Here is a 26168-nt window from a genome sequence, read left to right on the forward strand (position 1 = left end):
TAAAAGGTTCTTTAACTCCTCCTCACTTTCTGCCATCAAGGTTGTGTCATCTGCATATCTGAGGTTGTTGATATTTCTTCCGGCAATCTTGATTCCGGCTTGGGATTCATCCAGCCCAGCCTTTTGCATGATGAATTCTGCATATAAGTTAAATAAGCAGGGAGACAATATACAGCCTTGTCGTACCCCTTTCCCAATTTCCCCAAACTCCATGGACAAAGACAACAGGCTGGATGGTGCCTTGTGCCAATTCCTTCAGGTGTCAAATGTATTGCCCTGCTTTCCTTTGGAGCACATCAGTGATGCCGAGAGGGGGTTCTTGTTGGGAATCCCAAGACCTCCATGCACACTGCCTAGGCTTGTGCCCCAGAGTGGTCACTTTGGTCCTGCAAATGCAGCAAAAACAATGTGGGAGGCAGTAGTTATGGGTTAGTCTGCAGCCACAGCAGGAGCTGTGATTCTCCAGTGGTTTGACACCACCCCTGGAGGTGCACTGCATTGTCTCTCAAGACAGACAAAGATATCTTGAAAGGGGGATGGGTTTGTAACACCCTTCTGTTCCATTCCTGTTTGGAGAACAGGACACAGAAGCTTCCCATCCCTGGTTTTTAGAAAGGGTGAGGAAATTGCTTTCTATAATAGGGATGAATCACCAGTTTTGCTCTCTGGTGCTTTTGGAATCCAGTTTCCCGCAAAAAAGAAATAAATGTCATTGTGCTCCCTCCTTCTTCCCACGTATAATCTCAGTGCAGTCAACCTCAAACAAAAGCATGACAATGAGATTCCTGAAAGTTAGTGATCAGTGAAGGTGTTTGCAGTGTACACCGCAATGCGAGCGTGTATCCAAAATAAAGGTTTTGTTGGCCCAATGAATATTGTGAATAAAAGTGTTTTAACAGACTGAAAAACAAACACACGGCAGCAGAACTTGTTTGTCGTTCAAACACCATCCTTCTTTGTTTCTAACTCAAACATCGGAGCACAGGAGGAACAAGGTGTTTTAAACCGAACCGAAGAGATTTGCCGACCTGATAAAAATGCCGTGCAAACACAGCCCCACAGAGCCCAAAGCTTAAAAACAAAAGAGAGCCCTCCTAGATCAGCCCAAATTACTTGCTTTTTTTATAATCATTATTACACCTATCTGGTTTTGCATTAATTTTCCTTTAGAAAAAATGAGAGAATTTCACCTTTCCGGAGCTAGAGCTTGCAATTCCTCATCGTGGCCGTTGGGAGGCGCCTTCTCCTCCGGAGTCCGCCTCGGGAAGCCGAACGTGCGCTGTATGTGTACCGAGGGCGCGCGCGCGCGCGTGTTGGAATGAGAAACCGTGTGCTCGTGTAAATAAAGGACACGCAACAATAAAAAAATGAAGCAGCAATTGCTGCTTCTACTTAAGAACAAAGCAAAACGCCCGCACGACCCCCGTTTACAGGAGGGGAGCCTAACCATGTTTCTCAGATGCACATTTATATTGTATCCGGGAACAAATAGGCCTAGGATTAAACTAAGTTATAATGAAATAAATGGGATTTAGAATATTAAGAAATGTGAATAAGATGGACTATAATTGGAAATTGTTTTAGTTTAATAAGGATACTGGAAAGCTGTTACCTTCAACTACAAGGAAACTCAGAAGGGAGGGACTAGAGGAAGTCAACCAAGTTGTTTAAAAGGTTGGATTTGTAAAGAATTAAGATTGTTGTTATTGTTTATCTGTTTATTGTTCTTTTTTTTCGTTCATTGATGTATTTTTCTTTATATTTTTCTGTTTTTGTGTATCATTCTGCTTTGTTATCATTGTGGAAAATCTAATTTTAAAAATCTAATAATTTTTAGATAGATAGATAGGTAGATAGTATAGTATCCGGGCAACAATCTTACCAAAAGTGCAAAATTTGGAAATGTATCCCACGCCTTCCGATCTTCAAACCCCGCACCTTCCCCTCCCCCGCAGCCCAGAGCTTTGCATTCCATCCCTTGCCACCTTTTCCTTCCTTTGAACCGTCGCGAGCCCAAACTCTCCAGAAGGGAAAAACAGAAGAAATCTAAAAGAGAGAGCTGTACAGTAGTTGGGGGTGGGAAACGAGGCAACCTACCCCACTGGTTCCTCCAAGCTCCGCCTCTCATTATTGATAGCGCTTTCGATTGGCCTGGGCGGGGCTCTCTGCCCGCCCCCCCCCTCCGCGACTTGCTTGGGAGCTCCGCCCCCTGCTTTCTCTTAGCTCCGGAGCTCAAGGAAAGGGGTTTTTTATTCCGCTCTTGATTGCGCGCGGCTCGCCAGCGGCTGCAATAGAACCGTTCCAAGCCCGGGCGCAGAAGCAGGAAGGAGGGGAACCTTCAGGTCGCGGGTTCGAGTCCCCGCTGGTTCCGTCGCTTCCTCCCACCACTCCCGCAGCTCGGGTGGAAGAGGAGAAACAGCTGCATATTTGCACCCCGCGCTCCCACGTCCTCCTTCCCTCTCTTGTGGGTGGCCGGGAAAAGGAAAGCCGCACTTTCCCCAGCCCCCGCCCCACCTGGATCTGGCCGCCTGACTCTTGCTGGGAGAGAGAAAGCTCCGCGGCTGCTGCTCCTCTTGTCGTGCTTGGTGGTGCATCGCCTGCCTTGCAGGGACACCCGCTCCGCCGCTGCTTTCCTTTCGTTGGCCGGCTTTCGCCTCGCTGCCCGAGGGGCCCTCTCCTCCGCAGCCCTCCGGATCCATGGCGACTGGGTTGGTGGAGCCGGTCTATGGACTTTCGGAAGAAGAGGTAAGCCGGGCGCCGGGAGAGAGAGAGAGCGGGGCTGAGCGATGCACGCGTGTTTCCGGGGTGTGTGTGTGTATATATATGTGATGTGCGTGTCATGTTTTGGAGCGTCTCCCCAGCACTCTTTGTCCCTGCCCGCTTTGCATTCCGGTTTGCAAAACAGGGAAGTCGTCCCTTCCCCCCACCCCCGCCCTTTCTCTCTCTTTTTTTGCAAATTGGGTGGGGAGAAGAGGGGGAGGAAACCAGGGTGGGGGGCAGGAGAGGAAAGGGGGCAACGAAGGATTTTCTGTGGCTGAGGTTGCCTTGCAAAAAAAACACACCAGAGCATTGCATGGGCAGAGGTTGCCCTGCAAAAAAAGCATTGCATGGGCACTGTAGACGAGGTGGGGGGGGGGGAGAAAGAGAAATGCGTGTTTCCCTTTCTCCAAAGAGATATTGTGACTTGAACGAAAGCTTGTTATCGCATCATCTCGATTGGGGGATCAGGGTGGTATCTTGCCAACAAAGCTGCTGGGAGCGAAAGTCTTTGAGCTCCAGTTCCTCCGGTTGGGAGCGGTGTGGAAATGCAAAGCCAGGAGTGGGGGGGGGGGGGGAGGGACAGGAGGTCCCGTGGGGGTTTCCCTCCGACGAGCTCTGCACTCCCCGCCCCCCACTCTGGATGAAGCCAGCCCTCCCAAATAAAAAATGCAAAATAAATAAATAAAATGCGAAGTGCAGAGTTAGAACGGGGCTTGCTGCATGGTCCTTTGTCAATAACAGGTTCTGCTTCCTAGCAAAGCCAGGGGCTTTGGAGTGAAAGCTGGGAAGGAAAGGGGCGGGTGGCGAGCCAGGTGAGCGGCCTCTTTATGACTGCACAGGTAGGTGAATTGCGAGGTGGGAGAGGAGTAGCATCTTTTCCATTGTTTCCCTTGAGATGAGCCGGGAGGACTTGGAAGGCTGTGTGCTTCCTACAGCACGTGTGCAAATCGGAGAGAGAAATGTCCCTCATAGTTTAAATCTCCTCTTTTCCAGGAACTCTCTTCCTCTAAGGAAGCTGGTGTACTTAATGAATCATATGAAAGAAACGATGGACATGTGTGTGTGCGCGTGTGCATGTGAACTAAGTATATGGGCTTTCCCAGGAAGAACGGCTTGTACCAGCAATTGCACAGAAATGCTTCCCGGTCGACCCATTTAGTCTTCCGCAGCAGGTATTGTTGACATGGGCATTTATAGAGCGCTTTTTGGTTGGCGAAGCAAGTGTTGCCACCCAGATGTGCCACAACCCGTGTTTTGCGATGGTTGTGTGAATTTGGATGCCCATGCGCACATGGGAGATGAGCAAACGGAGGGATAAATGATTCTGTCCTTCCATTAGTGTACTGTCTAAGCTTTTGCTTTAAAACAAAAAACCACCATTGATATATTGTGGGGTAGATCTAGGAAAGGGGCTTTGTTTGGTGGCAGTGAGAACCCAATGCAAGCTTATTAAATCACCACACCAGTGAGTGACATGCCATGGAGGGAGTGAATTCGGGGCTGGAACAGAGACTGGGAACAGAGGAATGGCAGGCAAGAATCGTGAGCCAAGGAAACAGGAGTGCTTGTGTGTGTGTGTGTACATGCAGAAGACTTGGCGCTGGTTTCCTTGCTCCTCCCCCTTACCAATCAATAGGGAGCAATATTGTGCTCGCTTTGCTTACTTCTTTTCCCACCTCTTCTCGTTGCTCCCTTTCCAGTCTGTGTAGGTGAAGGCAGAAGCTGCTCACATCTGCACATCTTCCGTCTCCCAGGCAATGTGCATTTCCAGATGTGCAGTAGGAAAGCGTGGGTGTATTTTGAAAAGAAAAAAAAAAGAATGATCAGGCCAAGCTGGGATAGCTCACTTGCTAGAGCATGAGGCTCTGAATATCAGGGGCTGCGAGTTCAAGCCCCACGTTGGGCAAAAGATTCCTGCATTGCAGGGGGTTGGACTAGATGACCCACAGGGTCCCTTCGAACTCTACGATCCTATGATTCTAAAAAGCTGATAGTGGAGGTATGTTTACACACCCTCAGGTTGGAAGGGACCACAAGATCATGGGGGGGAGATTTGTAAGCTGCAGTTTGTTTGCTGAAACGTAAATCCAGTAGGGCGAGAGGGTTGGGTGACAACTTTGCCTTCTCAGAACTGTGAAACTAACACGGCAACAAAATTAATAGGAACAGGTACTGCTTGGGTGTTGGGGTGGTTTTTGTGAGGAAGACACCTGGGAATGCATTATTATTACTATAATTATTAATTAAATTTGTATAGTGCCCTGTAGCAGAAGATGCCAGGCTGGCTCACAACATAAAAATAGAAAATGGAAACACAAAATACATAATAAAACAAAAGCAAAACAAACCAGTAAACCCAATAAATTTAAAATGCCATAGAAAGTTAATCAGCCAAACAGCTAGTCTAATAATAATAATAATAATAGTAATTTTTTATTTATACCCCGCCCTCCCCAGCCAAGATAGGGCTCAGGGTCTTGAGGAACATTTTCTCCTGGTGCCTAAAGATATGTAATGACGGTGCCAGCCAAACCTCCCTGGGGAGAGCATTCCACAAACGGGGAGCCACCACAGAAAAGGCCCGTTCTTGTGTTGCTATCCGCAAGACCTCTCATGGAGGAGGCCCATGAAGAATGTAGATACTGGATAGAAAAGACACTGGGATGGTGTCCCATTGTAATCAATGGGGATTTGGGCCCAGGTCCTACCCTGATGCTCCAAATACTATGCCAATCTGGCTCTTAGTGTTTTTGCAGGTAGACATGTGCGTAGGGATTTCGATGGTGGCCTCAAAGTGCAGGTAGGTTGATAGTGGTTCTTAAAGTCTGGTGGTTGCAGATTTAGCTGGGCATAATGTTTTCTCAGTTTCATGTGCGGAGGGACATGAAATTGAGTGTGATCAAGCATATTTTGTTGCATATATAAAATTCCAGTGGTTGGTGCTTGGCACTCAGTCCTTGGTCCTTAAAAAAAAGTTATCTAATCAGCTTTTTATGTGCCCAATCTGGAGGGCAAAGATTGCTTCTGCTAACGTATAATCTTGCAGGAGCCTTTTGGGTGTTGCTGCTCTGCAGATAATGCCAACGCAATTCCGCATCCAAATTCCCTGGTGTTATATTATTAGCCATAATGGCCAAGGCAGTAAAAATCACAGCAGATAAAAGTTCAAGCGCTATTAAATTGTACATGGACCTTTTGTGCAAGATCAGAGTCTAGTTTAAGACTCAGTGGTTCTGAAGAGGAAGCCTGTCGCCTGTCCTAAACAATTGCTGGCATTAGGGCCACTGGATGCCTTTTTAGATGGAGGTCGGCAGCTGGAAGCCCCCAAGCCAAATCTGCCTCCCTGGGGTTGCCAACTTAGATGGCTTTAAAAGAAGATTGAACAAATTCATGGGAGATAAGGCTACTAGCCATGATGCATAGACAGAGGCTGGTATTTCTTCTGAATACCAGTCGCCATCATTCAAAGTTTGCCAGGTGCTAGGAACATTTTGAAGATGCCCGGGCTCCAGGTTGGCTCCTGATGTCTCCACTGTCTGGAGGTGCATGCCTGGAAATCCTCGGTTCTTGACAGCTTTCCATATACTAGCAACACATCCTGTGGAATTCTATCTGTTGTACTTTATCTGCGCAATCGGAATGAATTTCAGGACCCGAAAAGCCGTATTAAAAAAATACGACTTTCGAGCCATCTGGACCCCAAATGGCAACTAGTCGTTCTGTTTTGGCGACTGTAATCCTTATGTAAGGGACTGAGACTCGGGTACATCCTTCAGAGTTTCTGTGGGGTTCTATATCATTAGTGGGTACATCAGAGGTTGAAATTCTGAAGCTGTTCAGGAAACCTGGGCAAAATCAATGGTTCTTGACAAAAGAACCGGTGTAATGCGGTGCATCTGCTGTAAACGGTAAGCCTCGACTAACCCTGTTTCAGCCTTGCAGAAGCGTATATGCCGGGAGTGAGTTAGTCAGTATAGAGGGTATGTGTGTGGTGGCTGAGGTTGATGGGAGTTGTGGTCCAAAACTTCTGATGTACATCAGGTTGGCAAAAGCTGCTATATAGAACCAGGGTTGGGAGACCTGAGGCTTGGAGGGATCCACCGTGTTTTTCCGCTCTATAAGATGCACCAGACCACAAGACGCACCCTGTTTTTGGAGGAGGAAAACAAGAAAAAAAATATTCTGAATCCCAGAAGCCAGAACAGCAAGAGGGATCGCTGCACAGTGAAAGCAGCAATCCCTCTTCCTGTTCTGGCTTCTGTGATAGCTGTGCAGCCTGCATTCGCTCCATAAGACGCACACACATTTCCCCTTACTTTTTAGGAAGGGAAAAGTGAGTCTTATAGAGCAAAAAATACGGTATTTGGTTTCCACTAGAACCAGAGTTCCATTGACTGAATCCATGCGCAGAATCGTGGCTCAGGAAAAAGTTGCCTCCCCACCCCCCAAAATGTATTGTTTTCAGTCCCAGAACTGGAGCTTTCACACAGATCCTTTCACATAACAAACCTCCTCCTCCTCCTTTTTAATATTTTCATTAGCCTTTTTTTTTTTTTTTTTGGGTGGGGAGGCTTTTCGTTTTCGTTAAGCCGATAGAAGTCAGAAACACTTACTGATCTCCTGAAAATTACCTGAAGTGCGATCGTTCTTTGGCATCACGCCTGAATGGAATGCTAACGGAATTAAATTGATGTCTGAATCGGGGATTTGTCTCCCATGATAACTGGCTATGTAAATTGGTGGCTTCAGGCTCCCTTGCGTTGAGGCAGCTCTGTTTACATTGATTTTGTCCCTTGCACATCATCTTCTGAATCCCTATGCAGTCCAGGATTTGGGATAGCATTCTAGGGCAGTGGTCAGTGCATGTGCTGCATATCTCATGGACTTTGCTGTTGCTGTCTGCAGGCTGAGAGAGCACACCTAGAATGTGTCTTTTGTAATTGTGTACTGCAGGGGTGTGTGTGTGTGTGTGTGTGAGAGAGAGAGAGAGAGAGAGAGAGAAAGAGAGATTTCTGTTGAGAACTTTCATCTGCATGGCTGATCTTCTTGCTTAGGAATGGCGACTAGGCTTCCAGAGGACACAGTTTGAATGCTGCTGGTATAAACAGAGCCTGCATCTATCTGCCCAAGTGCATCTGTTTCAAACCGAGAGGCTGAAAGTATTGTGAGCTCAGAGACAATTGGTTGCACCAAAGGTGGTTTATGGGATTGTTATGATGGAATGCAGGCTTCTCTGTGTCTCCCTCCCTTCCCCCAGTATGTTTTTGGGCTTTTTTTGGTGAGAGAATAGGATGTATTTATATTCAGGGATGTTTGCCAGAAGTCAAATTCATGCTCAGTGCAAAAGGAAACATGTCTTATCAGCCCTTTGCTTGGAGTAAGTCAGTACAAGAGAGGTGTTGGCTGCCCTTGGGAGACACAGCCAAGAGTCTTGTGGCACCTTGAAGGCAATTAAGACTCTGAATCTTCTACAGCAGAATTTCCTCCTGGGAATTTATCGCTTTTAGGAACAAGGGTGAAAACTGCAAATGGAAAAACATTAACCAGAAAGTCTGTCTGGAGTATAAATCGGGAGTGGAGTTGACTGCTTTTCTGGGGAGATAATTTACAGGGAGGAGAGGGGTGGGTTGGTGGTGATTGCTAATAACCATTACTTTGTCAACTTAAAAAATAAAAATAAATTAGTGGCTTTCAAACTGTTGTGGAAAACCCTGGGGCTCTCACTGGGGTTCCACAATTTGAAGATCAGTAACTGTGGGCCAACCTCTTGAAGGACAGCTTGCCCACTGCTTCTGAAAGATGTAGAGATGGTAGGAAATGTTGTTGTTGATTAAATTTCTCTTTGAGTTTTCTACGGGGTCTATAGTTAATCAAGTTCTAGAAATCTTGGAGAAGATGCCCCAGAATTGTCTGCAGTGAACAGGGCTCATCCTTTGGCAGTCAAATCAGTGGGAACTGTTGTTGTTGTTTAGTCGTGTCCGGCTCTTCGTGACCCCATGGACCAGAGCACGCCAGGCACTCCTGTCTTCCACTGCCTCCCACAGTTTGGTCAAACTCATGCTGGTAGCTTCAAGAACACTGTCCAACCATCTCATCCTCTGTTGTCCCCTTCTCCTTGTGCCCTCCATCTTTCCCAACATCAGGGTCTTTTCCAGGGAGTCTTCTCTTCTCATGAGGTGGCCAAAGTATTGGAGCCTCAGCTTCAGGATCTGTCCTTCCAGTGAGCACTCAGGGCTGATTTCCTTCAGAATGGAGAGGTTTGATCTTCTTGCAGATCTTCTTGCAGTCTCAAGAGTCTCTTCCAGCACCATAATTCAAAAGCATCCATTCTTTGGCGATCGGCCTTCTTTATGGTCCAGCTCTCACTTCCATACATAACTACTGGGAAAACCATAGCTTTAACTATACGGACCTTTGTTGGCAAGGTGATGTCTCTGCCTTTTAAGGTGCTGTCTAGGTTTGTCATTGCTTTTCTCCCAAGAAGCAGGCATCTTTTAATTTCGTGGCTGCTGTCACCATCTGCAGTGATCATGGAGCCCAAGAAAAAGGCAATTACAGTGGTACCTCGGAGGTTGAATGGAATCCGTTCTGGAAGTCCGTTCGACTTCCAAAACATTCAGAAACCAAGGCGCAGCTTCTGATTGGAACCCGCGGAACCCACGTTGGACGTTCGGGTTACAAAGAAGTTTCGCAAACCAGAACACTCACGTCCGGGTTTGCGGCATTCGGGAGCCAAAACGTTCGACTCACAAGGCATTCGGGGTCCAAGGTATGAATGTACTTTAAAAACAACAAACCACTCTCCCAAGAGAGAACAATGCTAGGGTTCTTCTCCCTCCAATGACATAAAACAATATGGTGTGAGCTTGAGCCTGTCACTCAACCTTGAGCCTGTCACTCAGAGCCCAAGCTGCTTCACAGCCTTGCTAGGGCCATAGGAAGCTGTCTTATAGCGAGTCAGCTTGCACCAGGTGTGAGGAACCCATGGCCCTGCAGGTGTTGCTGGACTACAACTCCCGTCATCCCAGACCACTGGTGATGCTGGCTGGGGCAGATGGGGGCTGGAGGATCATGGGAGCTGTAGTCCAGCAAGATCTGAAGGGCCACAGGTTGGCTACCCGTGCCTTATAGGAAAGGCAGAGTGCAAATATGACCAATAGGTACTGAGCACTGATGCTCCTCGTCTTGATAGCTATGAGCTAATCTTCTGAAAATTCTCTTGTCTCGCCAGCACAAAAGTAGGCATGATGGAGCACCCCGAGAGGGTAAACTTCAGCGACTGAAGCATTCACGATGCATATTTCAGTGAATGGGGTGAATGTTCATTGCAATCAAACAGCAGCTGCGCCATTTTGTTCTAACCAGATTGAACAATGTGTGTGTTTGTGTGGGTGGAATGCAGAGGGCTGCTTAGTTCATAATTCCCAGAATAAGATGATTTTTTAAAAAATTAAAAAATGCAAAATATTTTTTATGCATGAGGCAGAGGGGGGGAAAGCATTCACAGAACTGTGATGGAGACGGGAGGAAATCTATCAGTGCGTGTTTTGCGAAGAGGTTCGTTGCATGTGCGATCCTGGTTACTTCTGAAGGCAGGAGAAAATGTCGCAAGAAAATAGGCACCAACTTGCAAAACAGCATCTCTTTGCCTTCCCGCATTATGTCTAGACCAGGGGTTGGCAAAGTTTTTGTGGCTTGGGCTGGTTCACGGTCCTGTAAATGCTGCCATGTGCTGGAGTGCACACAAACACTATTTCCGGCGTGGAGGAGGTGTGCGCAGCTTCCCATTGGCTGCAGGACCTTCCTGCAGCCAATGGGAAGCCGGCCAGCGTTGTGGAAGGTGGTCCCCGCTCTGCTCCATGTTGGTTTAGCAGGTGGTGGGTGTCCCCAAGCGGGCAGCGGGGGTCCATGAGCCTTAGGTTGCCAACCCCTAGTCTAGACTCTAGTGCAGCTTCCCCTATGTCCTGCCCCAGCCTGCTCCGCAGCCTTAGTAATAAGATGTGCTATAAATTGTATTCGCCCCTAAAATGTCTTTTGACACATGGCTGGTTTTTAGGCAACGGCCCTGTGTTTTTGATCATGCAACGTCTTAATTCCACCTTGGATTGCCTAAAGCAAAATCCAGTGGGTGTCCTGTAATCTGATGATAAACCAGCATGCTTCTTGGATTTATTGACTCTGAATTAGCCGAATCCTTCTGCTGTTGCTCCAGCTGTTCATTTAGCCAGCTTTCCATTGTATTCTGAAGTATAAGAGGTTGAGAGAGGCTTTCCTGCATTGAATTCCTTGCTTCTGTTCTGCCAGGGCTCTTTCTAGCTGAAGATGTGATGGTTTGCTCAAGTGCTTTTAGGAGATGGGCATGACAGAGGGGAACTTGTGGTCCTCCAGATGTTGTTGGATTACAATCCCATCATCCTTCGTCAAATTGGCAGGGCATGATGGGAGTTGAAATCCTACAACATCTGGAAGGCAGCATGTTAGCCACCTATGTAGTAAAGGTTCCATGTAGGCCTGTTCTAGGACATGCAAGAGAAAAAACAGACACCAGTGTCTTTGTGACCATAGGCTAGTCACACTTCTCTGAAGTCTCTCAGCCCCACTCACCTCACAGAGTGTTTGTTGTGGGGGAGGAAGGGAAAGGAGAATGTTAGCCACTTTGAGACTCCTTAAAGGGAGTGAAAGGCAGGATATCAAATCCAAACTCTTCTTCGTCTTCTTCGTCTTCTTCGTCTTCTTCTTCTTCTTCTTCTGGATTCATAGTGAGGCTAAGGTGAACTTTGAGATCCCTTCAGCTCTAAAATTCTGTATTTCCCTTTTTAATCAAACCATCTAGTTCAGTACACATACTCTGGCTGGCTTCAGCTTTCCAGGATTTCAGACTGGGATCTTTCCCAGTCTCCCACTGGAGATGCTGGTGGCTCAACCTGGGACCTTTTGCATGCAGAACACATCCTCTGCCACTCAGCTTAGTCCTCCCCTAAAAGGAACGGGATGAGATGTTTGTGTGTCAGGCTAGTAAACAGTTCTCTGTCCCTTGTCATAAGAACAGCCTTCGGGTGAGACCAAGCAGGGCAGGTCTTATAATATGGAATATTGATCACAAAATAGAAATATATTTATGAGCAGGTGGGCTAATCCTAGGGTCTTCTGGCGGTTCCTTCACTGCGAGAAGTGAGGTTATAGGGAACCAGGCAGAGGGCCTTCTCGGTAGTGGCACCTGCCCTGTGGAATGCCCTCCCATCAGATGTCAAGGAAATGGATAACTCTCTGACTTTTAGAAGGCATCTGAAGGCAGCCCTGTTTAGGAAAGTTATTAATGTTTGATGTTTCATCATGTTTTATATGTACTTTAAGCTGCCCAGAGTGGCTGGGGAAACCCAGCCAGATGGGTGGGGTATAAATACTACTACTACTACTACTACTACTACTACTAATGGAAAGCTAACAATTGTGGAGCTTTTTACAGTGCCAGTTTGAACAGCAGTAGAGCAGTGAAAAGTCTTGCTCCTCAGTAATTCACACCACAGTCCCAATCCAGCCTTCCTTTCATTGGCAGCGTCACATTCGCCCGGCAATGGCAGCCCTCCAGAGGCCGCACTGTGGGGTTCGTTGCCTTCTGGGAACCATGCCATGGCGGTGCTGTCAAACAGAGATTTGGATAGCAGGTGATGTGGAAATGCTGTACCCGAGAATCCTGGGACTGCAATAGCAGATCCACACCATACAAATAAAGTGGACACTCAGGTAGCGAATGTGATCCGTGCAGGAGGCACGTTCGCAACCCGCAGTGCCGCATCTGCACACACGCGGGTCGTGATTCAGCGCTACTGTGCATGCGCAAAGCACGATTTAGTGCTTCTGCGCATGCACGAGCACCAGAACCCGGAAGTAACCTGTTCCGGTATTTCTGGGTTCGGCATGGTGCGCAACGCAAAAAAGCACAACCTGAAGTGTCTGTAACCCGAGGTATGACTGTAAAGCACTTCCAACACACATGACTTCCCCCAAAGAATCCTGGGTACTGTGGTCTGTTAAGAGTGCTGGGAAATTTATCTCTGTTCGGGGGGAACTCCCAGGAAACATTGGGGGAAGTCGTGTGTTGGATGTGCTTTAAATGGATGGTGCTCGTTGAAAGAATTAACCCAGGGCTAGATGGATAAAAACCTCACCTGGAACAAATCAGCTTTCAAAAATGGCTCCATGCTGCTGTGGCCTCTCTTTTGTTTGCGGTGCCCTCCACAGTGAGATCAGCAGTAACATGCAGAGGAACATTTCTGGTGCTGCTTTCTTGCCCTCCAGCCCATGGAGGTCTGGGTTAACATTTCTCTCTCCAAAATGATAGTTAAAGGTAAAGGACCCCTGACAGTTAAGTCCAGTTGCAGACGACTCTGGGGTTACGGTGCTCATCTCACTTTACAGGCTGAGGAAGCCGGTGTTTGTCCACAGACAGTTTTTCCAGATCATGTAGCTAGCATGACTAAGCCACTTCTGGCACAATGGAAGACCGAAACCAGAGCAGCGCACGGAAACACTGTTTACCTTCCCGCTGGAGTGGTACCTATGTATCTGCTTGCACTGGCATGCTTTCGAACTGCTAGGTTGGCATCCCTAAAAAATGCAGAATGCGGCAGCTAGACTGCTGAGACCATATAACACTGGTCCTGAAAGATCTTCATTGGCTCCCAGTACGTTTCCAAGCACAATTCAAAGTGTTGGTGCTGACCTTTTGAGACCTAAACAGCCTCGGTCCTGTATACCTGAAGGAGCGCCTCCACCCCCATCATTCAGCCGGACACTGAGGTCCAGCGCCGAGGGCCTTCTGGCGGTTCCCTCACTGCAAGACGTGAGGTTACAGGGAACCAGGCAGAGGGCCTTCTCGGTAGTGGCACCCACCCTGTGGAATGCCCTCCCATCAGATGTCAAAGGAATAAACAACTATCTGACTTTTAAAAGACAACTGAAGACGGCATTGTTTAGGGAAGTTTTTAATGTCTGACACCGTATTGTTTTTAGTGTTTTGTTGGAAGCCGCCCAGAGTGGCTGGGGAAACCCAGCCAGATGGGCGGGGTATAAATAATAAAATATTATTATTATAGTAGCTCTTTTAAAAAAAGGAGGGGTGGTGGGAAGGAGAGAGAAAGAAATGAGAGAGCACAACTATTTTTCTTGGCTATGTTACCCCAACATTGGCTGTGCTTGCCAGATATGGCCTTAGAGGCAAGGGAAAGTGAGGTCACTTTTATTTTATTTTTGCAAGAGGAAGTGAACGCTAACAACTGCTCTGTTCTGATTGAAGCTAATTTTTATTGCAGCTCTGCAAGTTCACTTTACCGCAGGATGTAGGGTGGATGGGACAACATGGGAAGCCCAACCTGCGACAGCAAATGCTGCTGCCTTTTCGCGCTCCTAATTTTTAACTTGTTCATAGCTTCTCGTGGTGTGGCTTCCTTCACCAGCAGTGAAGCTGATGCCTTCTCTTGAGTTGCTCTGACAGTCTGGGTGTTGCGTCTTGCTAGCATAATATTGCCAGGAGGACAGACATTGCACTAGGATAATGACCTTTTGCATCAGTTGCTGCCTATTCTTGCACCTTGAGTAAAGAAGGTCAGGTTGATATGAGTGTCTATGCCCAACTCTAGCTAGTTCACGACCTGTGGCCATTCCTGGACTGGGACACCTCGTCCTCAGCTTACCCATGTGCTGATAACCTCCTGGATAGATTACTGCATTGTGCTCTACATGGAGCTGCCCTTGAAGACTATTCAGAAGCTACAGCTGGTGCAGAAGGCCCAGTTACTGTCTGCAATGGTGAAGGGGGTTTTCCATATGGCTCCACTAAACTAATCTCTACAGTGGCTGCCTGTTAGTAACTGGGCCTGATTCAAGGTTATCGGGTACCAAGAGTTGAGCAAATAGGAACCCACGTACCTGAAGGTGTGCCTTCTTCACAATTGCCCCACCTGACTACTACGATCAGCAGTGCATAACCTACTTGTCCAAACATTAGCTGCTGCTATCTGGGCAGCAACATGAGCAGGGCATTCTTGGTGGTGGCCTCCTGGTTTATGAAACTCCAGCATGAATGATGCTTGGTTGTCTATCACATTGGCCATATTTAGCTGTATGGTAAAGCCCTTTCTGTCTGTCCAGGCCTTTTGGATGTAACTAATACTTCCACTGCCACTCTGGTTATGTTGCATCCAGATTTGTTGCCGTTGTGTTTTATTTGATGTGTTGCAATGATACCTCATTGCTTATTATGATTGTTTGTATAGTCACACTGAGCACCTGCTGGAAGGAAAGATGGGATCTGACTATGAGGAAATAAACCAGTATATAGTACCACATGATCTCTGAACCGCTTTGTGATGCAACCTCAGGTACCTGACATGTGCAATGCCCTGATGCTGGTGCCTAGGATTATAACTGAATTCTACAGAAGTCGTATGCATTGTGGTGCTCTTGCCACATCAATAGCAAGAACAGGATTGGCCTGCAGGCTGGTTGTAGCTCCACTGTCTGACTCTTGTTTCTCTGTGGGAGAAGCCTGAATACCTGTAGATTGCAGCCATTTCCCTAGCTCTTCATGGGAACATCTATGGCCTGCACAGGTTTGTCAGCAGTCAAGAGTGGATGGGATGCATATATTCCCCATGAAGTGCGCAAGGGGGTTCATGCCAGAACCTCCTGCCTACCACAGCCATAAAAAAAATACGGCAGGATCACAGTGTTAGAAATTAGCCAGGCGCCAGGCGCGTTTTGCTACTGCCGCAGGTCCAATTGCGACTACGTGGAGATTTCTGGGTGGTAGGTTGGCGACCACAGTTTAAAAACCTCTGCCTTAGTCCATAGTTAATTCCATTTCCACTGTGTGTGTTTCACCTTCTTGCATAATGGGACAAGTGAATTGTTGTAAGAGGAAGCCACAGTCAAGCAATGTAGTTGAGATCATAGAATCGTAGAAGTATAGCAGCAATGGAAGGGACCACAAGTGTCATCTAGTCCAACCCCATGGGGAATAGACATTCTGTTGTGGTGGCCATTACCTAGATTTAAAGTGCTTATATACCTGAGTTTCTAACACTGGGCAGGGATGGGCAACCTTCAGCCCGCGGGCCAATCTTGGCTTGTCTGGGAGTTCAACATAGCATGCAAGGCCCAAACCACTCCCACCTGTCTCTGGGTGATCTCAGCAGGTGATCGGGATTTGGGGTTCAGTTCTGCTAGGTGCTACTTCGCCAGCATGTTTGCTTTGGGGGAACCAGCTGACAAAGCTGACCTCGGCAGCCAGGAGGACTTGAGTCCTCTGTGAGCAGGTAAGAAGCGAGAAGCAATTGGTGATGGAGGTGTAACTGTGCTGGTCCCGGGGGGGTTACCCTGCAGCGAGGTCCGTGTCCAGTCCGGGGTCGAGGGTGTGGTGTGTAGGCTGTCCGTCAAGGCAGAAGCGGGGTCCAAGGCAAGGAGTCGGGCAAGGTCAGGAACTCTGGCAGACGAGCAGGACACGGTGCCGTCAGGAACAGGCTAGCAACAGTGTTGCTCCCGCATCCTGGGACTGGGGCTGGCTGGCTTTTATCTGCCCCGAGGCATAGGGCGGCCCCGGTCCACAGGTGACTCGCCTCTCCTGGCCTGGAGGCGAGCACTCCTCCTGCAGGAACTTAGTTCCCTCCGCCTCTCTGCCCTGAGCTTCTGCAGCTCAGGAGAGGCTGGAGGGTTACCGGACCCAGAGGCAACCTCAGCTTCCTCTGACGGGGCTGAGAGTGGAGCATCTGCAGGCAATGGGTCCTCCATCACCTCAAGAGCCAGAGCAGACTCAGCTGGTGTCTGCTCCTGAGGATCCGGCACAGGTGAGGACCCTTCAGGCTCATGCCCCAGCCCCGGCTCAGCTGGTTCTGGAGGCGGGGAATCCTGTGCAGGCTGGGATCCCTCAGGTTCAGCATCCGAGTCCGAATCCCAGGCCATCACAGTAACTTACAGAAGTAGAGAGGATGAGCAGGGAAGTTAATAGCACGCTAGAAGTAAGATATTTAATCTTGGTTCAGTTTTTTTTTAAAAAACGTTCAGCATCTAGCACAGTGCTTTACAGTTGGTGCAGTAGGCAGAGAAATCATTAAGTAGTCTGCCAAGACCCTTAGCAGTTTTCAAGCAGTCCATGGGGGGAAATTTTGAAACGGCTGGACTAGATTATGCTTGCAATCAGAAGCTATCCTGGAGAGACACCGCCTGCCTTTTCCCTACCCCACCCCCATTGTCACTCTCAGAGTGCAAAAGATATGAAGGAAACAGTGACTGGGTAGAAGGGCTTTTACAATTGCCAGAAGCTCGGCTCTGCCCTCACTGGTCCTTTAAAAAAGTCCTATATAACTAGAGAATTTGCGCCTGTCCATTGGGGGATATAGGAGGGACGCGGGTGGCGCTGTAGGTTAAACCACAGAGCCTAGGACTTGCCGATCAGAAGGTCAGCGGTTCGAATCCCCGCGACGGGGTGAGCTCCTGTTGCTGGGTCTGCTCCTACCAACCTAGCAGTTCGAAAGCACAAAGTGCAAGTAGATAAATAGGTACTGCTCCAGCGGGAAGGTAAACGGCATTTCCGTGCGCTGCTCTGGTTCACCTGAAGCAGGTTAGTCATACTGGCCACATGACCCGGAAGCTGTACACTGGCTCCCTCTGCCTTTAAAGCGAGATGAGCGCCCCAACCCTAGAGTCAGTCATGACTGGACCTAATGGTCAGGGGTCCCTTTACCTTTATTGGGGGATATAGGAAGCCCTGAACACATATTTTTTAGATGTCCCAATGAGGCACGTAGAGAAACCATTGACCCCCTGCTGGTGAGGCTTGCTGACCTCCCGGTAAAGCAAAAATTTGCTCTTCTCCTGTTAGGCAAAGACCGCAAGACAACCCGGATTGTCGCCAGATTCTGCGCACAGATCTGTAGGCACAGACCATCCCACGATTCAATCTAGTTTGTTAAGAAAATTCCCAAACTCAGATCCACGGGTGACTCTGGGTCATTTCTCTAAGGTAGTCTATCTTAAAGTTTTTGTGTGTTTATATGCCTATCACACTTTTAAACTTAAAATCCATTGTTGTATATTGTTTTAAATGTTTGCTTTGCTATTGGGATTGTAGTTCCATTTGTGTTTCTCAAGTTGGTCTCTGACCGTAATAAATTTCATGTCAGTGACTGGGTAGATCTACACACAGGGAAAAACCTGCTATAAATAAGTCAGAAAGTAAATCATTTTAACAAAAGAAAAAACACACATTCCCTCCCCCCCTTTTTTTTGCTCTCCAGCACCATTTGTTGTTGTTTGTTTATAACACATTCAAAATGCTGTTTTTTGGCTAATGGAGCTGAGTCCTCTGTTTAGGGGAATCCTAAATGTTACAGTTTAAGGTTTGAACTCTGTTTTCCATGCCCACTTTGCTTTGCAGTGTGGAGGTTGTTTATAGAACTGCTGTCGCCTGTATGGTGGGGTGATGTTTCCCCATCCCCTAGCTTTGACATTAACTTTTGCTTGGAAATAATAAACCGATTGAGTTTTCAGTCGACAATCAAGATTCTCCTCTTGGGAGAGAGGGAGTGTATCCGTTTTGGTCACATGTGCTTAATAAGGAAATGGCAAAATTGTAAGTGTCAAGGGATGCAAGTGATTATGTATAATAGTGTTTATTCACTTGCTGAGACATAATAACAAAATTACTACTTTGTAGTTGTCTCCGAAGTACAGCAATTCTGCATTTTTACAAAGGCAGCTTTTAATGAGTAATCAGCTTTTTGCTTCTTGCCAGCCGCATGTGTGCAGTGTACAGTAAAATCTTGGTTAGCTTCTAATCTGGGTCTACTCTGTAACAATTACATTTATTCCTAATGTCTCTAAGTTATGGCCTGAATTTGTAAAATCAGCCCTTTTCAGGTCCTGCCTTAACTTCTGTACGGTCACTGTTTTGTCTAGGCAAGCAGGGCAGCCTCTACCATCTAATGATTCATAAGCCATTCTAATAATTGCCCAGCAGCAAGACCTTCCTGTGCATGGAGCTTTTGTGCTCAGATGGTAGGAGGGTCATTGACTTTGGACACATGAGGAATGAATGTGCTTTCTGGCTTCAGGAGGCAGGTTTTGGACGTGGCCCTTAAGCCTTTCCAGAATGTACACGAGAGCAGTACAAAGCAAATGTACATGAAAAAGATGCAGGACCTTAGTGGTTTGGTTTTACATGTAACACTAAACCATGGTTAAGTGTTACATGCAAAACCAAAACCACAAAGGCCCTACATTTTTTTTAATGGTTTAGTGTTACATTTGTTTTTCCTCCATTCCCTCTCCTCTCCAATAGAGGCAAAGGGAGATTAGGTCGTTTTGCTTCTATTTTCAACTGAATGAAGTTGTGTCCAAACTTGGGCAAATAGTGGTTCATGTTAACTCTGGGTGTATGGCGGGGTGACGAACCTTTGGCTCTCCAGTTGTTATCGGACTCCAGTTCCCATCTGCTCAAGCTAAATGCCAGATGGTCGAGGATTCTAAATTATTTTATTTGGAGATTTTTTTATCCTGCTCTTCAGCCAAAAGACCAATAGAAATGCTCCAAGCGCAGCTTGCAGATAATAAAACATAAGGGGATGCCTGCTGTCAGGGTTACATTCTTAAAAGTCACAACACACGAATACACGTGATGGGTGTGGTAGTCCTACAACATCTGGTAGGCTGTAGCAAAGCACCTGCTTTTTGCATGTAGGAGGTGCAGTTCCTGGCATCTCCAGGTACGGTAGGGCTGGGGGATGCCTCTGTTCTGCAACCCTGGAGAGCTATTGCTGGTTAATGTAGTCCAGGGTTTCCCAAACCTGTGCCTCCAGCTGTTTTTAGATTACAGCTCCCATCATCCCTTTGACCAGTGGTCAGGGATGATGGGAATTGTAGTCCAGCAACAGCTGGGGACCCACGTTTGGGAAACCCTGGTGTAGACAACACTGAACTAGATGGACTGTATGGTCTGATTCCGTATAGCGCAGCTTCCTATATTCTTCATTCCAGGTTTAGGAAAACAAGCCAACTACAAAATATTGTGGGCATTCCTGGCTCGTTTTCCTAAACGATAGCTAGTGGTAACCATTATTCTTGATTTGGGCAGTGCTAGTAAATGTAGAAAATAGTTAGAAGTCGAAGCAAAGGGTTCTGAAGTCCACATTGTAGCCGTGCCAGGCAGAAAGGAGGATTACATAAGCAGAAAACTTGTCCATGCTCAATTCCCATAGTTGTTGTTGTTGTTGTTTAGTCGTATCCGACTCTTCGTGACCCCATGGACCAGAACATGCCAGGCACTCCTGTCTTCCACTGCCTCCCGCAGTTTGGTCAAACTCATGCTGGTAGCTTCGAGAACACTGTCCAACCATCTCGTCCTCTGTCGTCCCCTTCTCCTTGTGCCCTCCATCTTTCCCAACATCAGGGTCTTTTCCAGGGAGTCTTCTCTTCTCATGAGGTGGCCAAAGTATTGGAGCCTCAGCTTCACGATCTGTGCTTCCAGTGAGCACTCAGGGCTGATTTCCTTAAGAATGGAGAGGTTTGATCTTCTTGCAGTCCATGGGACTCTCAAGAGTCGCCTCCAGCACCATAATTCAAAAGCATCAATTCTTCGGCGATCAGCCTTCTTTATGGTCCAGCTCTCACTTCCATACATCACTACTGGGAAAACCATAGCTTTAACTAATGGGGGCGTTATTTGATCCTAGCTTCACTTAACACAGAGATAAACTGTCTGCATCCAGACATGATCCTAATAAGTACTATGGGAATGCCTGACAAAGACAACAGGCATTCCCATAGTACTTATTAGCAGCATGTCTGGATGCAGACAGTTTATCTCTGTGTTAAGTGAAGCTAGGGTCAAATAAGATCCCCCATTCTATCTTGGTAGGGCCACTTGGGAAGGAGGAAAGTTGCTTGTGATCCAGTCTTCCCCATGAACCGAAGGTTGGCAGTTCCTGGATCTAGTTTGAGTTCTTACCCTGAAAACAGGATGCTCTGCATATAATAGAACCAACTCTGTTGTGGTTTTAAGCCTCTGATGTACCATAAGTAGAAAGAAGAAAAGGGGACGGTGCTATAATGCCAAGAACAGAGGAAGTTTGTTTATTCCAGGTCAGGCTATTTATCCATCTGGCCCAGCACTGTTTGTTGTGACTCACTTTAAGTCAGGCTGCGACCCAGAAGTGAGCCCTAGTCCATCTGTTGAAGGCCAATGATCAGCAGTGACTAACAGTCTCTGCAGGATCTCAGACCCAAGGTCTTTTTCATCACATTCGTAAAAGAGGCCAAGCTATCAGACCCAGGTGGCAAATCATATCCTGTGCATGGGGCAGAGTGCTCAGTCCAAGGATTTTTGTTTAGCCATACAACCAACTTCGTAAGGGACGCGGGTGGCGCTGTGGGTTAAACCGCAGAGCCTAGGACTTGCCGATCAGAAGGTCGGCGGTTTGAATCCCTGCGACGGGGTGAGCTCCCGTTGCTCGGTCCCTGCTCCTGCCAACCTAGCAGTTCAAAAGCACGTCAAAGTGCAAGTAGATAAATAGGTACTGCTCCAGCGGGAAGGTAAACAGCATTTCCGTGCACTGCTCTGGTTTGCCAGAAGCGGCTCAGTCATGCTGGCCACATGACCCGGAAGCTCCCTCGGCCAATAAAGCGAGATTAGCTCCACAACCCCAGAGTCGGTCACGACTGGACCTAATGGTCAGGGGTCCCTTTACCCTTTTAGAACCAACTTCAGTCATTTTCACCCCACAATTGAGTGGATCAGCGTTAGAAACTCAGATATATACCGTAAGCTAGTCTCCAAATGGCACCTTAAACCTTTTTGGCATGCGGCAGCAAAGGGTGCTGTGTGCCAGCTAGCCACATGGTGGAGATGTCAGTCACCAAACCTGGCGACAAAACCTCTTCACTTGGTCACAAGTGAACAGTTGGCAGTCGCAAAAAAACCACTGGCGACCGGGGAATTTTGAACACTGGAGGGGATGGGTGGGAGTTGTTTTATTATCACTATTGTTAAAAATGTGGCCATCACAAACGCTGTCTGGTTTAAGCGTTAAAGTCTTGGGCAGAAATCGAACTGGTAGTTTGAGTTCTTTGTCCAGCAGTGAGCCCAGGACACTCTGCCTATTTTATGTGTGTATTCTTTTAGCAGCAGCTGATCAGTTTCTCTCTCTCTCTCTCTCTCTCTCTCTCTCTCTCTCTCTGTGTGTCTAGGCACAATGTCAGTGTGCATGGTGCTTTTGGGCTCCATAGGCAACCCAGACACACAGATAGATCATACATTCATATATTTTAGTCAAGAGTTTATATATGAAAAAAGTTAAATGATTGCAAATAGAAGTGTTCACATGCTAGAGTGACTGCAGTAAATTGGGAGTTATTTATTATTTGGAGTGAATGTGGTGTGAACCCCTACGGGAGTTGGCAGGAAAGCGACTTAACCGCTTTTTGCGGTTGAACACTGCATCTCATGTGCTCCTAAAACGCTCAGGGCAGATTGCAGAGCTGATAGAAATGCCAAGAGACTTTCTTATTAATGATCGGAAAGGGCGTGTAACAATACTAAGTGTTTCAATGGCTTTGAGTATATTGGGCAGTGTCCAATGAACTCATTCTGTTAGCGTAAGGATTTCTGCTTGCTCACTGGAACTTCCTCCTTTTGGCTTTCCCATGCCCTCCCCAAATCTGCTCTGGAGGTTTGGGGGAATACCCAGAACAGATTTAAGGGGGTAACATTGGGAAGAGGGAGAGCATTCTGCAACCTTATAGTCATTGTGTTAAAGGAAGGAGCTGGTTGAATATCGCTCATTATCAGTAGCCCTTAACAGTGATGGATAACAAATGGATAGGTTCTTGGTGATAGATGCTTGGCTCTGGTGATCATATCTTGTCTTAAAAAGCTCAGGTGTGCACAAGCTTTTCCCCTCTTCTCTCCTCCCTTTGCAGCACACTGCAGTTAAGCTAGTAAGTCCCCAGTAAAGTGTCGTTTCTGATTTGTCTGTCTTGGGAAGGTGTGGCTACCAAGTTCAGAACAAGCCAGGATCTGAAGCTAAGTTCAACTTGCGGTTTAAGATCCTAGCTTTTCCCCAACTGCGGAAATCATAGTTCCTCAGACTGCACAAATTGAAGACTTCTGAGTTTAATTGCTGTGTGCTAGAAAGGGAGAAGGGAAGTGGTTATGTGTGTGGACAAAAGCCTCATGCATATTTCTGCTTATTGTGATTGTCACTCTGAACTTCCCCATAGTGCATCAACTATTGTATGTGCGGAAGGATTTGTGGGTACAGGAGCGACGACCACAAGGGCAGCCCATTGCTCAGTGGTAGAGTATCTCTTTAACATGCAGGTTCCCTCTCTGGCATTTCCAGGTAGGCTGGGGAAAGATTCCCTGACTGAAACTCTGGAGAGCTCCTGTCAGTCAGTGTTGACAGAACTGGTCTCGCTCAAAACAAAGCGACTTCCAAGTTCCTGAGATGGCAGGCACCTGTCATCTCAATTTCCCACAATGCACTGTAGGAAATCAAAATGGCGGCCACCCAGTGTAGACCACCACTTGATAAGCCAACGGGGGGGCACTTGTCTTGGTGAGGGAGCCATTGGGAGGCACCTGACGTCAGCCCTGGTCTCCTCTTCTCCAGTTGCCAGCCACAAAGGCAAATGGGAATGAGCAGCCGTGGGATTTGGCGCTTGGCTAGGGGAACACTTGCCAACTCGCTGCTTCCTTCTCATGGTGGTCTTCAGGCAATGCTCATTCATGAGGAAGGGGTGTCTCTTGGTTTATAGCCAAGAGGAGTTATGGTGTCTGTGACCAGCCCTTGGCATAGACGCTGGAGATGGAGCTGAGCCAGGAAGGACAAAGGACTTGGAGATGAATGAACTCAAAAGGGAGCGGATGCAGCTCTTGAGGCGCCCAGATTAACCATCCCTGAGATGTGGATCTGTGTCTGGAGTTCTGTGGGCCCCCTTCAAAGAGGTCTCTCCAGGATCTGGGTTGGGTGGGATCTTGATAGGAAAAAGCAAACAATATATTACATCCCCCCCCCCTTCAATTTGTAAATATTTTGAAACTTTGGAAGCTGAGATGAGTGACTTAAAAATAGTAATAGCCAGCTTCATCTTAAACTGTACAGTGGTACCTCGGGTTGAGTACTTAATTCGTTCCGGAGGTCCGTACTTAACCTGAAACCGTTCTTAACCTGAAGCACCACTTTAGCTAATGGGGCCTCCTGCTGCCGCCGCACCGCCGGAACCCGATTTCTGTTCTTATCCTGAAGCAAAGTTCTTAACCTGAAGCACTATTTCTGGGTTAGCGGAGTCTGTAACCTGAAGCGTATGTAACCTGAAGCAAATGTAACCCGAGGTACCACTGTATTAATATTCTGCAACTGGAGAACTTTAAAGGGAAAGCATTGCACGTCTCCTATGCGAAACTGGAATCCATTTTTCACTCGTATCTCCTTTTGTTTTTGCTTTTCTCTCTGTGTGTGGTTTCTCTTCCTCCTCTTTTCTTGGAGACTTTTTAGTAAAACTAGCCTGCTCCTGAGAGTACATATTTCTGTTCCCTGGGGACAGAATTGGCTGTTGCCAAGGGTAGCCAGATATTGAGGGCAGCCTAGCAGTTCAGAGCCTGTCTTGGTTTGCCTAGTGCCAGGCAGTGTCTTCGCTGCTCTTTTTTTTCTTCCAAATTTAACTTCAGTGACCTCTTCTCTCAGCATTTAATTTATATGGCGGTTGAAAAACTGAACAGTTTATTGGGTGATGCTCGCTTAATGGCCACTTGGATTTCAGTAGAGAGTCGCTCTCTCAAATTACCTGTGTTTAGGTTTGTCCTATATAATCCATATGCTTGTAAAATGAAAAAGACCAGAATCTCTTTCTGCAGTCCTGTCTCATGTATGTGGCACTCTGCTGAGTGATACAGTGTCCTTGTAATCTGTATTGTAATCTGTAATTTAAAAACTAATCTGTAATCTGAAGTTTAGCTATTATGCAAAAACCAAAATCCTGTGCTAAAATAATAGCAAGCTGATAGTTGTACAAGAACCTGAAGCAAGCTGGATATTTCTTCTCAGCTGGTGTGTGTTGTGTGAGGCAGTGACGTTGGGTTTGTGGGGGAATTTCTTCTGCAAAATTGGCTAATTTGCATTTGGAAAACTTCGTTTTGCAGTGAAAAACTGTCTGGTTCCTTAGAGAGATCTGAATTAGCATGTTTATTTCACTTGAAATTTAGCAAAAGAGAGCGGAAAAAGTTGAAAACTTGTCAGGCTTGCCTAATAATGCATTTGCAGGCGGCATCCATTAATTGCTTGCTAATGAATGCATGAAATGTAGAGCTTTCCGTGGAAAAATAAAGCGCTGGAAGATTTCCTACCAGGCATCACTGAGATCAGGTACTGAAAAGGGCGTTGTCCTAAATAGCAGAATCAGGTATTGAAAAGAATGCACGAGGCCTCAAACTAGGTAGGGGATGTGAGCACCATGCCTGTCAGCTTGCGAAGGTATTTATGAGTGGGAATGCATGGGAAGTTGAAGTGGACAAATGGGACAGAGCTCTCCTGTAAGAGCATCAGAATAGGACTCTGGTTGAGTGGGGGAAATTCTAACCATCTTCAACAGTACAGTGGCGTAGCGTGGGTTGTCAGCACCCGGGGCAAGGCAAGTAATTTGTGCCCCCTAACCCGTGGATTTTAGTAGGGGCAGAGAGCTGCGAGTGCGAGCGCCCCCCCCAGATGTTGCGCCCGGTGCGGCCGGCCCCCCCTGCACCCCCCATGCTACGCCACTGCAACAGTACACTGTTAGAACCTCTCGTACAGGTTGTCAAAGGTTAGGAACAGGGAGACTGGGGCCCCAGTGCTGCATAGAAGTGATGCTAATTACAGGCAGCCCCCGGTTTATGCGCAGACAATATTTGTGCGGCCTTGTATACGAGCATCACACCGAACCCGGAAGTGACCCGGAAACGTCATAAAGATGTCACTGAAACATTAATAAAAGGGCAGGGCAGGGTGTTTGCGGGCTTTTTCAGTTATATGCCATTTCAACGACCCGTTGTCATGGTCCGGTTCACGGGCGATCGAAGTCCCGGCAGGGGACGTCAGGACCGGGGGCAAGATGGCGGGGTGGGAGCAGGAATGGAGGGCCAGGAGTCAGGAAGCCAAGAGTCCGAGGGTCAGAGAGCCGGGAGTCAAGAAGCTAAGGGTCCAAGGGTCAGGAAGCAAGGAGTTACGAAGTCAAGGGTCCGAGGATCAAGAAGCAAGGAGTAATGAAGTCAAGGGTCCAAGGATCAAGAAGCAAGGAGTCAAGGAGTCAAATGCAGCAAGGCAGGGAACGTGTTGCTGTGGCAAAGAGCCGAAGGGAAATGCTGACTTTATATCCCTTCCCGG

At 47.4% G+C, this 26168-nt stretch overlaps 1 protein-coding gene across 3 annotated transcripts in view; it reads left to right on the forward strand.

Annotated features, from left to right (window-relative positions):
- Positions 1-2252: 2252 nt before the first annotated feature.
- The window catches only part of NEDD4L (NEDD4 like E3 ubiquitin protein ligase), a 255186-nt gene continuing 231270 nt past the window's right edge, over positions 2253-26168 (forward strand). For 2 of the 3 annotated variants that reach the window (XM_080973417.1, XM_080973418.1), the window contains exon 1: positions 2253-2745. In XM_080973417.1, the coding sequence (XP_080829543.1) occupies positions 2698-2745 (48 nt within the window). In that variant the 5' untranslated portion in view covers positions 2253-2697. The remainder of the gene's footprint in view (positions 2746-26168) is intronic. The other variant, XM_080973419.1, reaches the window with a different exon arrangement.

This window comes from Podarcis pityusensis, assembly GCF_964106645.2.
Source record: "Podarcis pityusensis genome assembly, chromosome: 11".
Lineage (NCBI taxonomy): Eukaryota > Metazoa > Chordata > Lepidosauria > Squamata > Lacertidae > Podarcis > Podarcis pityusensis.